Raw genomic sequence first — 14788 nt, 5'->3', positions numbered from 1 at the left:
ACCTACACAGCAGCACCCACTGTGTTCATGAGCACACACACACACACACACACACACACACACACACAGCAGCACCCGCAGTGTATTATGTTCAATGATGCTTCTTTCTTTGCTTTTCAGGACTTCTTTGTTGTTGTTGTTGTGGGGAAAGTAGCAAAATGTGTTCCTGGAACTTCTCTTTTTATCTAGTGCTAAAAAAATAATTGTAGTAACAAAAGTGCTTCTGTAAAAATAAATTGAAAATTGCCATAATTCTGTTGGTGTGGTAATACCACAAATGTCTGTTGGAAATTTTAGCTGTAGACGTGACGTACTTTTCACTAGATCCAGTGAATGATCCTGCATCTTCTTCTGTGTATGCTAGGACTTGGAACTCAAGTGATACACCAATGCCTGTGTTTTCACATTTGTATTTCCCCTTGATTAATGTGGCCTTTTCAGTCCTTAACCATGAAGGCTACTTCTAAAGTTTTTATAGCTTGTAATAATTGTTAGAAAAAAAATTTAAGTTGTTGAATAGCCTCAGAATTTCTCTACAGGGAGCACGTAGCAAAGCTTGCTGATGGCCTCTTGTCTTCAGGACACTGAGGACAGGTCCTCCTCTTGTCTTATGGGTTCTTCTTTCTATGCATGTATCATCCCTGTTTGTTCTCTCTAACTCCACAATGGCCCAGGGTTTCTGTGGAAACCTGTGATCCCATGTGCTCCTTTACAAAAACAGGATTGACTGAAGATGGATCACAGACTGTCCAGAAAAGGGGAGCAGGCATTTCAAGATGCCAGAAAGGGCTCAATCTGGTGTCTTCGATGAGTTAGTATAGATAGAATTCTATTTACAAACACACACACAGAGTGAAAGAGAGAGAGAGAGAGAGAGAGAGAGAGAGAGAGAGAGAGAGAGAGAGAGAGAGAGAGAGAGAGGAAGAGGGGAAGAGGAAGAGGAAGAGGAAGAAGGAGAAGCAACCGCAGCAGGAAAAACCAGAGCCAGAATCCAGAATCTTACTATAAAGCCTGCTGAGGTTGGTCAGGAGAAAGAGTCAAAGTTAGGAGCTCCTCAGATATGAACATAAGCAAATGTATTTTATGGCCAATGGTTATGCATTCAAACTTGCTATCCTGCAGTGTATGTGCTATGAGAAGCTGATATCTTGTCATAATTCATGCTCATTGTTCCTCTAAGTAAAATATGTGTTTCCCGTTAGTTATTCTGTGTGAAATTGTACTTTAAAGGCAAGAGGACATTTTTGATAATGCACATCTTAAGACTTTTCATTAAAGTCGCAAATTTAAATTCTACCTTTTTGTGCACTCTGACATTTTTTGTCTGGCATTTTCATTAATTTTGCGACATACATAAATGTAGCTGAAATGTTAACTGATCAATACTTTGTCTCTCTCGTGGAGCACCAGGGGTTCATTCCCCAGGGACCACACAGCCGAACAGAAATTAAATGTGTAAAATATCAAATGTTAATGTTAAACACAGCCGCACTTACTCTATAACGACAGAAAAGGCTAAAACAATTCCAAATGGACAGATGGTACCACAAATTATCTACAATCACATTTAAAGATGAAAGTTTGTCCTGTAAAATAATTCTCTGATGCACACTGAAGTGTGTCCTTTTACTGATAGCTCAGTTTTCCAATTATTTTTGTGCTCATTACAGTGAGAAATGACAGTACTGAAAAGAATGAATATATTCCCTCTCTCTCCCTTCTTCTTCCCCTCCCTCCCTCCCTCCTTCCCTTCTCTATCCCTCCTTGTTTTTCCTTTTGTCATTTTTGTACTCACTAACTTCTACAAGAACACAAACATCTGGTCAAGAGCCTGTTGAAAATTTCCAGGTCTACAATAGCTGATTCTAAGTTTAAGCACTATTTACAACATTGTTCTCTTAGAAAAACAATATTCATCAGAAAATTTAAATACCTAAATCACAGTACTCAGAAACAAGGCTGTTGCCAGAAGCCTGTGTGCCTTCCTTTTGCCGTTCATTCTCCCCTGATTTTATCTCTGTTGCTTGCAACCCCAGCAACACAAGCAGTGCTGGGGGCTGGGGCTGCGGTCCACATTTGCGCGCTCATTGACACTGAGATGCAAAATATGATCCTTTTTTCCATTTGACCTCACTCTTCTGCTGTTATTTGTTTGTTTGTTTGTTGGAGAAATGAATTAGAAGAGAAGACCAAAATGGAATAGGAAAATAATTATTTAAACACTAAAAAGCTTTCTGATCTGGGCCTAAAACTAAGTTACTTAATTATATAAATGCATACCCTCCATGAGGCAGCTGCAGTTAGGAAAAATGGGGCAAATGGATCCAAAGTTATAATAATAGATAAAATATATATAATATATTTAATAGATAATAGATATAATAGATATATATATATATAATAGTCTGTCAACAGGGCATGATGGAAAGGATCTATCTGTAAGAATTAGCCTGCTTAGGTTCATCTAATGGAAATCAGTTCTTTTCAACAAATTGTCCTAATAAGGCTCTGCTCATGCAATGCAACTTTGAAACATTGTTTTTAAATACCTCATTTACTCTCTATGATATGGCTGAAAATCTTTCACAAGGTGTTTTTTCTGCATTATATTACAATTATAAGATATGCATTTCAACGTCTTTTATAGAAAAGAATGTCTACCATGGCATGTAAGGCAAGGAACTTTTATGTAGCTCAGTTTCTTCATCTATATACTAGGAGAGAATAATAGAATCTACATTATAGAGCTGTTGAAAACATTCAATTCTTAGTGAAAGAGTATTTTTATGTATGTATATATAAACAAAAATTCCTTGGCACATAGAGAGTACCTGATAAATATTATTTTTTATTCATATGAATCTTTTTATACCACAGTTCAATCTATGCTTAAGTAGATTGTTGGTAAGAGAAGTAATTGATAACAGAGTATTGGGTTCATAAAAAATTATAGGGAAATTGCTTTGATGGTGTTAACATGTTCTTATCATGATTTAATAACCAGATTTATTATTGCAAACCCTTACTTATTTGGAGTTCTCCATACAAGAAAAATGTTCAGATTGGCATCCTCACTGAAAAATTTTAGTTGGCTATTTATACTGGAAGCTCACTAACTGCTGAGCAGCCTTCAGGTGATGGGTTCTCCCATGAAGGCAGCTCATTCTCATCCCAAGGATGCCCAACTGGAGTCTACGCAAAGCAAGTGTGGTTTCCTGACTCATTACTTCAATCTCATTCAATAAAGTACAATTATGTTTTCTTTTTCCTGATGAAATGGTTAATATTGTTTCTTCACATTTTGTCATGTGCTTTTATGCTTCATCCTTGGCTTTAGCTTGTTTCCTACCTTTATTATCCTACTGTGTTTTCTGGGCAAACTTCCTGCATTCCGCTTGTGTTTTCTAGGGCTGAGTCTGTTACAAACTGGTTGCTGGCCAAGGCAGACACTGCATTTTCTGCACTGCATTGCTTCTTTCCAGTGTGATCACTGGGAGTAAGGTTACATGCAGGTGCCTGTTGCTCAGTCTCAGTGACTTCTTTTGTAAGAAGCAAAAGAAGATTGTGAAAAGGGGCTACCATCTTGAATTAATTTTACAAATGACTTTTGGAATCTAGAAAAAGTTTATGAAGACTCACAAAACATGCTGTAATGTCAAACAATTCACAACATGTTCCTGAATAAATTATATAATTATATATATTTTTATGTTTTCAAATTTCACAAACAGCTGTGGAGGGTGGTACTAAAGATAGTCAATCAAAAATGGCAACAGACATTTTTAATAAAGTTTTATTGTTATTATAAGGCCTCAACGAACCTGAAAGTAATATCACTTTACTTAAAATCATAATGCATCTGTGCTAATGGAAAATTAGAATACCCCAATATATCTATTATGTGAGCAGTATTACAAGGATACAGAAAGATCTTTTTGTTTTTGATTTTGATTTTTGTTTTTTTTTTGTTTTTTTTTTTGTTTTTTGTTTTTTTATAAATGATGATGGCAGTCACTTTCTTTAAGGAGATAACAAAGTGTCTCTATGAAGCAGGCTGCTAACTTTCTGGTAAGTTACAGCACAAAGGGACATATGCATCCTTTGTTCCTGTGCTCTTACATTAATGAGAATTCCATACAAGGGCTGTGAGGAAGACAGAGCTGTAAGAACTGAAAGCATACATTCATTTTAATGGTAACACTAAAAACTTGATTGTTCCTCTAATTAAGGCCTTCCTGTAAGCCCGCATACTAATGTCATATTTTATAAAACTGTCAGCTAAAGGAAGCATAAGGTGCTTATTTCCTAACAATCACAAAATAAAATAAAGAATTTCAGAAGACGGACTCCACTGAACAAGCAGCAACAGCATGAGTAGACGATCCTGGCTAGCCCAGAGGAAGAGCATTTTAGATTTTCTGCCACTGCCTTTGGTCTTGCCATCAGTTCTTATTAAATAACCATTGTAAAGGGTACAGGATGAACCTTGTAAGGATTCTACTTGGGTCGATTACATTATCACTATGACTTTTTAAAAACTAGAAACCAAGAAACAAGTCTTAAGTAGGTCACATCCCTTTCTGCTTGACTCACATCTTACCAGCCAGTATTCTACCATCAGAGATGGTCCTATTTTGACAAAATATTTATAGAATGAACAAAGTCTCAATGAGGATGGTCAAGGCTGTTCCCACTCTCATTATTTTACACAGAGAACTTTTTTTTTTTTTTTGGCTCTCCTATTGGAATCTGGAATTGTACAATATGCAACATTTTACTTTATAAGTGTCAGAGAAAATTATAGTTTGGCTGAGATGTCTTGTGTTCCGGAAATCTGAGGAATATATTCTTGGATTCAGACCTTGAACAATCCATCAGGTTCCTGCCCACAGCAAATCTGTCCAGTCAAGTCTCAAAATAGGAGTTTTTAAATGGCTCTATCAACATAACTGTTACTATAGCCACAGAGACTTGGAGCTAAGATTACTGCATCTGATGAATAACAATGGACAAGTAATACAGTATGATCATACCACAAAAGCAGCAAGACTCCTTGGGGGCGAATCCCAATCAAAGCAACTATTAACGTAGTATGCAGTGTTTACAAGCACCATGACACAACGTTTTGTTCTGATAAAGTTTCTTAGAAGCAGCTGTAAGGAAAATGAAAAGAATATTAGAATTTATAAGACAGAAAATGATCAAATATACTGCATGGTTCTTCAAGCTCGTGATAATTTAGAAAGGATCCATAAAGGACATAAGGTCATAGAGACCTACCAAGCTGTTTGGCTCACCAGTTAAAGAAAACAAAGTATCAGTGGACAGCGTGGAGAGAAGTAAAGGGGGGGCGTGTACAATTTTGTAGCTAAATATATATTTAAAAATAATGTTTTCAAATAAGCCAGTATGTTTTCTCATAAGACAAAAATATTCTATTTACAAAATGCAGATCTTTATTTATTTTTGAACTCTTTGTTTTAAGATCAGCTAAATACTTAAATTTCAAGATATTTTAAAGTGAATTGGATACTTTGGAATGTTTTGGTTTAATCTTAGGGAAAAGCCTGCTTACTGTTGCTTATTATAGAAAACACCATGATTTTAAAAGATTTTACCATTTACTAGGATTGTCCCTGTCTTCCAATCACTCTCCCTACACATTAAATACACCCGATATTTTTTGATTATTTCCCATAATTTTAGACTCAGAAAACTTTTATAGTAACCAAGTATGTTGGAAAATCTCTTACTAGAAAAAGTATGTATGATAACTGATGAAATTTTAAAACAACAGAAACTATAGTATGGCCTCAACAGTAAAAAAGAATATCTGCAAACTTGATAATGTTTTCATAAAATAACATACAGAAACATAATTAAACTAATCCTATGTCTGTAAATTAATATTTTGCTATCCTAAATACATTTCAGCATCAATCTGCTATTTTAAGGAAGCAGTCATGTGAAATTAACTGAGTTCAAATGGCAATATATTTTTACACAAGTGTAAAATATATGTGTAAAAACACATGCACGTATGTGCAAGGCAGTTATAGCACATTTCTAAAGCTGAAATTCTGCTCAGGCAAAGCCTGCCTGTGGATCTTCCTTCTTGGTTTCTAGCACTTTTCTAAAGAACAATTTTTATTATCTTTCTCTATAAATACAGAGAAATATATTGTTTTATATTTATATAGGCAGTATAGTTGTAACATACATTGATTAACACCAAAAGTCTCCTTTTGTGGCAAATTTATTAGATTAAAAATAAAAATACTTTAAAGTTTCTTGTGGCACAGAAAGTTACCAAATATTTCACAGTAAAAATAATATTAGTAACGTTATAGCCAAAGTAAGCACTTTTTATTTTTGTGTATTAAATATATTTTTTAAAAAGGGTAGGTATCACTTTTTCTTAACTTGATATTGAAGTAAATTTAAAGTTACTATTGATAAATACCAAGCTTACATTAAAACAGCTTCATAAAAGAAATATCAGAGTTTCTGATTTACTAGTAGAAAATGTCAGTGAAACTTAGACTTCTAGCTGATTGTTGCTAAAATCTAATTAAAAGATGATCTCCTCACTGAATTAGAGGGAAGTGCTTTATTTGCTCCGCACACCTGCATCATACCTGTGGGTGGTCTATATGCATATCTGAACCTCAGGCTTTGGCGGTCTCAGTCACACACTCCATGACAATCAAACTGTAGCTGATGTGCCAAATGACCATTCCCTGGCTAATGTATAAGCGCATGTCCATCAGATGCTGGAGTTACCATATCCCTTCTCCTTTCTCACAACCCCCACTTAATGTATTATTTTGGTTTTGCCCTTGCTTGATCTTTTTAAGAAAAGAAGAAAGGAAAAGAAAGAATATTAATACTTTTTAAAAAGCCATTTTCAATGTGTAGATGATGAAATTTTTCCACGGACTTCCCCCACTCCAGACCTCCAAGGTTTTTTTTTTTTTTGAATTTACTTAGATGTTTTACAGATACAATCAGTTCTTCCCAGAGGGATTGATTTTTCTTTGGTTTTTACCTGTTTAGAGAGTCTGTTTTCCTCTTCAATGTACTTCCGTTCTTTGGGTATTAATGTTCGTAAGCTGGCTTTCACCTATGCATCAACACATGTATCTGTTATGGGTTCGTATATTACAACTGTTTACAAGTTTTGCGAGCAGTTTAATTTGCAATAATTTCTAAAGTTTCAAAGTCCTGGCTGCTGTGCTCATAAAATATAAATGCATACAGTTGCATATGCATGCGCGTCTCTCTCTCAAGCAGGCAGGCAAGCAGCAGCCAAGCACACGGCGGCGGCAGTGGCAGCAGCAGCAGCAGCAGCAGCAGGTCCCACTCTAACAGAAAGTGTGGGTGTGCCAGGCAGTGCCAGAAGCATATTCTCCAGGATACATCAAGGTTTAGAGAAAATGAGGAATGACAGAAATTCTCTACAAATCAGGAACAAAAGCTTTCATGAAACTGAACTCTTTAGCAGTACAAAAAAGCCAAAGTTAAGACTTACAGCATTAAAAATCACATCTATTTCAAGATAGATGACCCCCTTTGTTGGCCCTGTCAGCTGCTTGTTTTTCAAGACGTAGGCTTTCTGTTCACCATTTTGAATCTGCGGGGAAAGGACATGACAGCCGTCTGTCTCGTGGTCTCCACTGAATACACTCCCCCAGTGACCTTTGACCCCCAGCTGCTGAAACTGACAGAGAACCCAAAACAACTGTGGCAATTCTGACAAGTACCTGTTCATTACCAGGATCAAGTCTGTCAAGAAAAATTAACTATCATGGGATTCAACATGGCCGTGCATTGAGTATGTTAAAAATTTTTAGTGTTCTTATTACAGATCTTGGTTGAGAAATGACAGACATAGAGCTGAGTTTTTTTTCCTCTTGAGCAAAAGCAACACAGGAGAGTGTACCAGGTGAATAAAACTTACAGACAGCAATGGTATAGCGACTCTGCCCAGAAAGTCGGCGCTCCGGTCACGATCTTCATCATAAACTGTCACTTCAAGAACTGAATGAATGTCTTTAATGTTGCTGTATAATAAACACACCCAAGGAAAAAAGGGGACTCCATTAGTATGAGGCAAAGCTAGATAGTTTTGAAATTTGAAATAATACCAATTGTTTTGTATATCTTTATTTTTACATGTATTGTTTGCATACAGACATGTCCCGGGTAAAGTAGAAGCTGATAGAATTTCCCATAATACATCTAAGATGACAACGCCAAGGGTCATATCATCTGGAACTTTGAGGACTATTATAACTTTCAGTTATATTCTTAATGACTTATCAGTTTTGATCTGGGTATGCAAAGAATAAATTACAGGAAAAAATCACTAAGTACCCCTGGCAATCTTTAGGCTTCTTTGTCTCTTCTCATTACAGCAGTAAATCATGCAATCTCATAACTCCTACATAAAACATTACATGGTTTGATATCAGTAGGAACCACAATAAAATTTTGAACTATTATTACTTTTACATGTCTGTTTTTGAAAGTTCTCACTCAAATACTTATTTTCTGTTAGTTTCATAGCAAAACACAGAAACAGAATAGAGAAAATATAGCATTCATAAGTATAATACTACCCTTGGATTTAGAAATGAAGTAATATTCCAGTAAATGCCAAAGACAACAATGATAATCAAAGACTATGTGAGTTCTTCATATTTTTGTTTCAAGAAAAATAAGTGTCAATTGTTGCTAGAATTTATTTTTTGATCAAACTGTTTACCAAGAAAATATGAATTAAGAGAAAATAAAAAAGAATACATTCATTATTGAAACACCACAACTACACATGCAAAGAGGCTTTATCAGGGAACAATCAATTAATTGCCTTGATAATAATCAAACCTATTCGTTTAAGTTCAATTATCCGGTCTAGAGAAAACCCTCTCCATAGCCCTCTTAGGAGTGTCAGCCTCCTGCCTGGGCTTTCATCTCTCATAAAAATGTGGAATTCCTTAAAAATAAATTGGTCAGATAATTGAAGCTTATTAGTTACTGACTCTTAAGCAAAGACATTATAAGGAATTAATGAGGAATTTAGCAGTTTTCATGTACAAGAACATAAAACCATGTTGGAAATCTGTTAAGTACTTCTGTTTGGAGAGTTTTCTTTTGTGGCGTCCATTCTCTACAGTCCAACTTTTAAAAGGGGACAAGAGGCTACTATAGTGCAGCATGCACAGCTTTTACATAGTGGAAAAGATTTACAAACTTCTTAAAACAAAAGGGAACCTAACTCAGAGGTTGTTTTGAGATATCGGACAATGGTTAATGTCCTTATTGTGCTGAAATGAAACAAGCCCAAACTAAGCATCTGTCAATTCCCGACTGGATTGTTTGCTGATTTCAGAGATGGAACAAACAGAGCTTTGTCCTTCTTGATGTCAATGCAATTGGGAAGATTTTCAATAGAAAGAATAAAAGGAAGAAGCAGTATGCAGATTCAGTGATGGGAGCAAAACCTTAGTCAGGCCACATAAAAAGCACAATGGAAAAAGTTCAGTGAAAACACAAAAAAGGAAATCCCCCTTTCCAAGTCTTATTCTCCAGAGGTAGGGGGTTTGAAAATCCATAATTAGCAAAGGCAGGGCAGATGTGCTGAGTTGTGAAACAGAGAACACACACACACACACACACACACACACACACACGTCTCAGGGTGAACTATATTTTTATATCAGTTCTAAAATAAGCCCAAAGTAATAGTTACTTACAATGTGAACACTTTGTTCCACTCAGGATTGAGGTTTTTGTACACAGTGTGTGTTAGCAGTCTATCGTTGTTCAGTTCTACTACACAAAATGGATCACTTTTACCTGCAAGAGATTTGGGGTGATGAAAAAAAAAACATTTAAAGCACCTGCATTGATGGTAACATGCTGGTACCATCACATTGATGGTAGATATGATCCCAATCACCCACCAAAAAGGCTTATAATAAACAACAAATGAAAAAGCTTACAAGTTAAAAAGGAATCTCATTAAAACAGACGTAACTAGATATTTAGTAATCGCTATGACTTACAGTGATTTAGAACTTGGGACCAAAGCATATAGCTTGCTTTTTGATCTTTAGTAATTTTTAACAAAACAATGTGACAGCTGCTATGAGGAAGTGTGGTGTGCCCACCCTGTATGTGCTCTTTGGGTCTAGTATGACCATTTTAACTATCCAGTCAATGTAATTTTGCAGTTATATTTTTGACCTTATCTGATTTACTAGTAACCCATCAAAGGGATTTCCAAAGATGTTTATTGTGAAAAATGGCTATGTTGCCAAGTGATACCACTTTAATCTGCCTCTGGCTGAGTTACTTTCCCCTAAGATATATATGAGATTCACAAAAAGGTAAATTAGAGGTCATGAGTGGCACTCTTTTTTTTAATGTTCTCTGGAAATAAAGGACTCGAACATTATCCATTCTTAGTGACTCTGTTCTGTCATACTCAAATCATGCACTCTACCATCACATTTTGGGGTCTCCTAGATATTTCTGTCATACTTGTCTCATCTTATAAAGTCATGGAGTGAGTGGCTCTGTGAGAGTGTGTAGAGTATTAGAGCGGTATGTGATGTGCTTGATACCTTATACAAATGACAAATGGGATCAATATTTACACAACGCTAGCCACAGGTCATATCTTTTAAACTACAGTATTGATTTAGACTACATAAGAGGTTAATGTGCATATTATTAACTTTAATGATAAAAAACAATTGTTTTAAATGTATTGTGAACTGAAACCACACTAGTTTACACTTGTGTGAAAGCTTAAATATCATTCAAGATTTTCAATTAATTTTTAATGGGAAAGAATTTATTAGCTACCAGGGACAGAGAAGCTGTGTATTCCCACACAAGAATATATTTACTTTTCATAGGATAATACTCAAATGAGAGGTATGAGATTTAATTCATCTTTAATTTATTAATTTTATACTAAAAAACAATTTAGTATATGTGTGTGAAATCATAGTCTCATATAACCCAACATAATTGCACACACAATTTAGCATTATGGTAGTTTTGACAATTTGATGTTTTCAGAATTCTTTTCAGCAAAGACTAGAGAACTGGTTTTCTTTAACGTCTGGTGAAAACTTTACTATATGCTTTGTTTTTTGCTACTCTGGTTTATAGGTCCTGGCTCTTACCTCTACCGTGCTCATCTCCAACTCTTGCGCATCACCAGAGACAGTGTAGAAAATATTTTGTTCATTAAAACACATTATAATTGGTTTCACTTGGCAGTTTAATAGCAATTTCCTTTCATACAATTCTGATGGTAGTGTACCAAGGCAACCACAGATAGCTTTTGGAAAATGTTTATATGCAAATGTCTAGGCAGGATTTTCTCCAATAGTAATGCCACATCGTAGTCATCAGCAGATTACAAACACAGGACGATTTCTGTAATTTTGATTATAGACTCATATAGTTGACAAATCTTCATTCCTTAGTTGTGATCAGTTTGTATTTGTTAGAGAAATAGCAATGTATAAAACAATTGGAATAACTCCTGTGTTCATGGAGTTTGGATTGAAGAAGATTCCATTCCAGTGTGTTCAGATGATAAATAGAGAATCTTGAGGGACTGAAGACTATGTCTTGCTGAAAAGATGGCCTAGAGACAAGGTGATGAAAGAGGTAACAGAGGGAGGAGCTGTGCTTGGCCTAGAGCAGCAGAGACTGAAGCACAGAGAAGTGGCTGTGTCTGCTTTGCTGGCAACACCCAGGAAGGCAGAGTGACTAAGGAAGCAGATTGGGAATGTGTGTACTAGATGATAGGCAGGGATAAGGAAAGATGCAGGCCTCTTAACAACATGCTGCTTACTCGTACAGAAGAGGTTTTTGGAGAAATTTGAGTTGAGGGATGGTGTGAGCTGATGCTATCTGAAGAATATGGTAGAGCAGGCAATGAGATCACTAGGGAGACCAGTGGGAGCCAGTCCAGTGATCCAGGTGCTAAATGGTGACTGGATTCTGAGTGTCTTTTGAAAAACAGAGGCATCACAATTTTACCAGTGTCAACACTGAGTACTCTTATATGTCTTTATATCTAATATAATGTCTAATATGGTATTACTTGTATCTAATATAATATCTAATATGGTATTACTCGCATGATGGAAAACAGTTTGTCAAGCTTAGCTCAGTCACCTTTTATTTGGGATTGTGGGTAGAAAAAGCAGTCAGCAACAAGCCTCATTTCTAGTCTCCTTATCGCTAGAATCTTGGAAAGGAGAGAGAAGAAAGTCTGTTTAAAATAATTACAACCAACTAAGGAATGCTGAGAGTGCAGGGAACAGTCTTCCCCAAGGGAGAGCATGCCAATCGCTTGTCTGATACCAAGCAATCATATATCTGAGTAGAACTGTATAGACTGAGTAGGTTGTATTTAGTTATCTTTTTATAGTATAAGAAATTGATGCAATGTCTAGTCTTAGAACACTATTAGTTTTCACTGACTCAGAAAGCTCCCCTCTAATGCTGTGTGTTTAAGGGGAAGTACAAACTAGCATCAGTTTCAATAACAGCAAAGTACAGTACCAAGTTCCATCCACTCATAGTGAATAAGCATACATTATGGTTTTATTTTTAAAGAACTAGTTACAAGCAGTGTGCTGATTGGCTTGCTAAATGCTGCTTTAAAATGCTGGCCTTTTGGCTCCTTAAATTCTCAGGCTTGATTATTGCCACTTAAAAGCAAGTAGAAAAATTAAAGAAACCCTAGAGGTGAACCAAATCATCAATTATCTAATAATTACTCACTCCTTTTGTCTTTTTATCATTCTATTTTGCCTCTGTAAAGCATTTCTCTACTTGCTGAGAGTACCTGAGTGGGTTGCCTCTGGGATACAGTACTGATGTACACAGTATTCTGCAAAGTGCATGTTGTTCTTCAATAACACACAACTAGAAGTACAAGAAATGCAATCAGTAGTCAATGTTGAAATATATTTTTACTTCTTCCATGTTTTTACTAACCAGAAATCTTAATGTATAGATTATAGAATCTCTTCTATACCTCTTATTCACTTTTGCCTTAAGCCCAAGGCAGAATTATGGAGTACTAAGAGTCTTTTCCAAAATATTAACTTCTAGTATTTTGGTGATAAAAATATCAAATGCATTCCTTAGAAATGTAACACACTGAAGACCTTGGTATTGATGGGAGACAGAAATTGTAGCAGTGCTGTGTCGTAGATGTGGTGTTGATTGCTTCAGCTGCAGCAACAGCTAGCACAGAATCTTGCCTTCCTTGAGAACATGCAATTTCCAATGTTGACAATTTTCTAAAGAGAACTGGGAATGTCTTCTGAAGTATTCATTACTTATTGAGTACCTGCTCTGCTCACCCCAGACTTATAAGTATGATTAAGACATAGCCGAGCTCTCAAAATATGCACAATTTAGTAGGCACAATGGACACGTGAATACATAATTATTATGCAGCATTGCAAGCACTGTAATAAAGGTAAGTGAAGAGTACAGAAGGAGCGACGAGAAGGAAGCACATAATTTTGTAATTATTGGACAGGAAGAGGAAGCAGAACTCTCCTAGGGGAGCAGACCTCGTGATCTCTGATGATTGGGCAGATTTGCCACCATTTTTTTTTTAAAGTAAAGAACCATCACAAAAGTGAACTTCATGACAATTTATAACCAGGAATATGTCGTTTAAATCGATTTATGTATCTCTTTAATAATGTCTCTATTATATAAAAACCTACAAATGAATAACATAACTCATAAAGAGACATTTTAAACTAGTATTCTTGGATAGTTGTCCACAATCTAGTTAAAAGCTAAAAGCCATTTCTTTTCCTATGGAATTTTAATAAGAAAAGGAATCTCCCAAGTGAATTAACACTAGGGTGTCTCTTACCACTTATCAAAAACTAAACTGGCAATGGACTTCAAAGCACATATCCCATTAATTCACTTTTTAAAATAAATCCATTTTATAACAACAACAAAAAAGAGAGATCAGGATGACTCCAGTAGGCATCTTTCCTGGGAATCTTTAAAAGTACACCATGGATTAATAAAGTGACTTCAATGGCTAATTTTCACTTTTGTCCTTACTCAAAAGGGTCATAACCCTCACACACTGGTGAAAAAGTGTGGGAAAATCTGCACAGTGCACTGTTCAGTTGCTATCTGTTTTGTGTCACATTGTGACTTCAGTTTGTTGAGACTAGTAGTCTGAGTATTAAAGTCACCAAATGATACTGAGAGATATTCCTGCTTCCAGAACAGGGCAGGAATCCTGATCCATCAGTGGTGGGCTTTGTCCAGGGTCATTTAACTGCTGACAAGTGGCATAGTTTGCTAGATGTAGTGTGTCACAAAAAGTGTGGGGGTGGGGAGGACCTAGTGATCATCTCTTTGTAGTCATGTCTTTGAAAACACAGAAGGCTTTTAGTAGCATGGAAAGCAATTCATACCCATGGGGAGGGAGCTTTTATTTTGAGACTACCTTGCATTTATTAAGCACTTTGGTTTAATTTCCACAGTTGCTACATATTGCAGTGACTATATTTTAATCTTAAAAATATATAATCAAGGTTGCCATCTGTCCTTTCTGTAAACTTGAATTTCAATAATGATATGTAACAGTGTCATAGCTGAGGGAATTCCACAGGGTCTCTTAGAACAAAAAGCAACGTATGTTGAGATTTCTTCCAATTTTTTTCTTACCACTGGAAATGGAGCTTTGACCCTAGGCTTTCTCATC

The 14788-nt window shown here is 35.9% G+C and overlaps 1 protein-coding gene across 5 annotated transcripts in view; it reads right to left on the bottom strand.

The window, feature by feature from the left end:
• Mctp1 (multiple C2 and transmembrane domain containing 1) overlaps nt 1–14788 on the bottom strand; it is a 586378-nt gene that overhangs the window by 156838 nt on the left and 414752 nt on the right. For all 5 annotated transcript variants that reach the window (XM_031359932.1, XM_031359934.1, XM_031359933.1 and 2 more), the window contains 5 exons: nt 9759–9861; nt 7961–8063; nt 7532–7633; nt 7049–7123; nt 5034–5153 (listed from right to left, as the gene is read on the bottom strand). In XM_031359932.1, coding sequence (XP_031215792.1) covers nt 5034–5153; nt 7049–7123; nt 7532–7633; nt 7961–8063; nt 9759–9861 — 503 coding nt within the window. The remainder of the gene's footprint in view (nt 1–5033; nt 5154–7048; nt 7124–7531; nt 7634–7960; nt 8064–9758; nt 9862–14788) is intronic.

Source organism: Mastomys coucha, unplaced genomic scaffold (genome assembly GCF_008632895.1).
Source record: "Mastomys coucha isolate ucsf_1 unplaced genomic scaffold, UCSF_Mcou_1 pScaffold8, whole genome shotgun sequence".
Taxonomy (NCBI): domain Eukaryota; kingdom Metazoa; phylum Chordata; class Mammalia; order Rodentia; family Muridae; genus Mastomys; species Mastomys coucha.
This window is presented reverse-complemented; position numbering and strand designations above follow the sequence as displayed.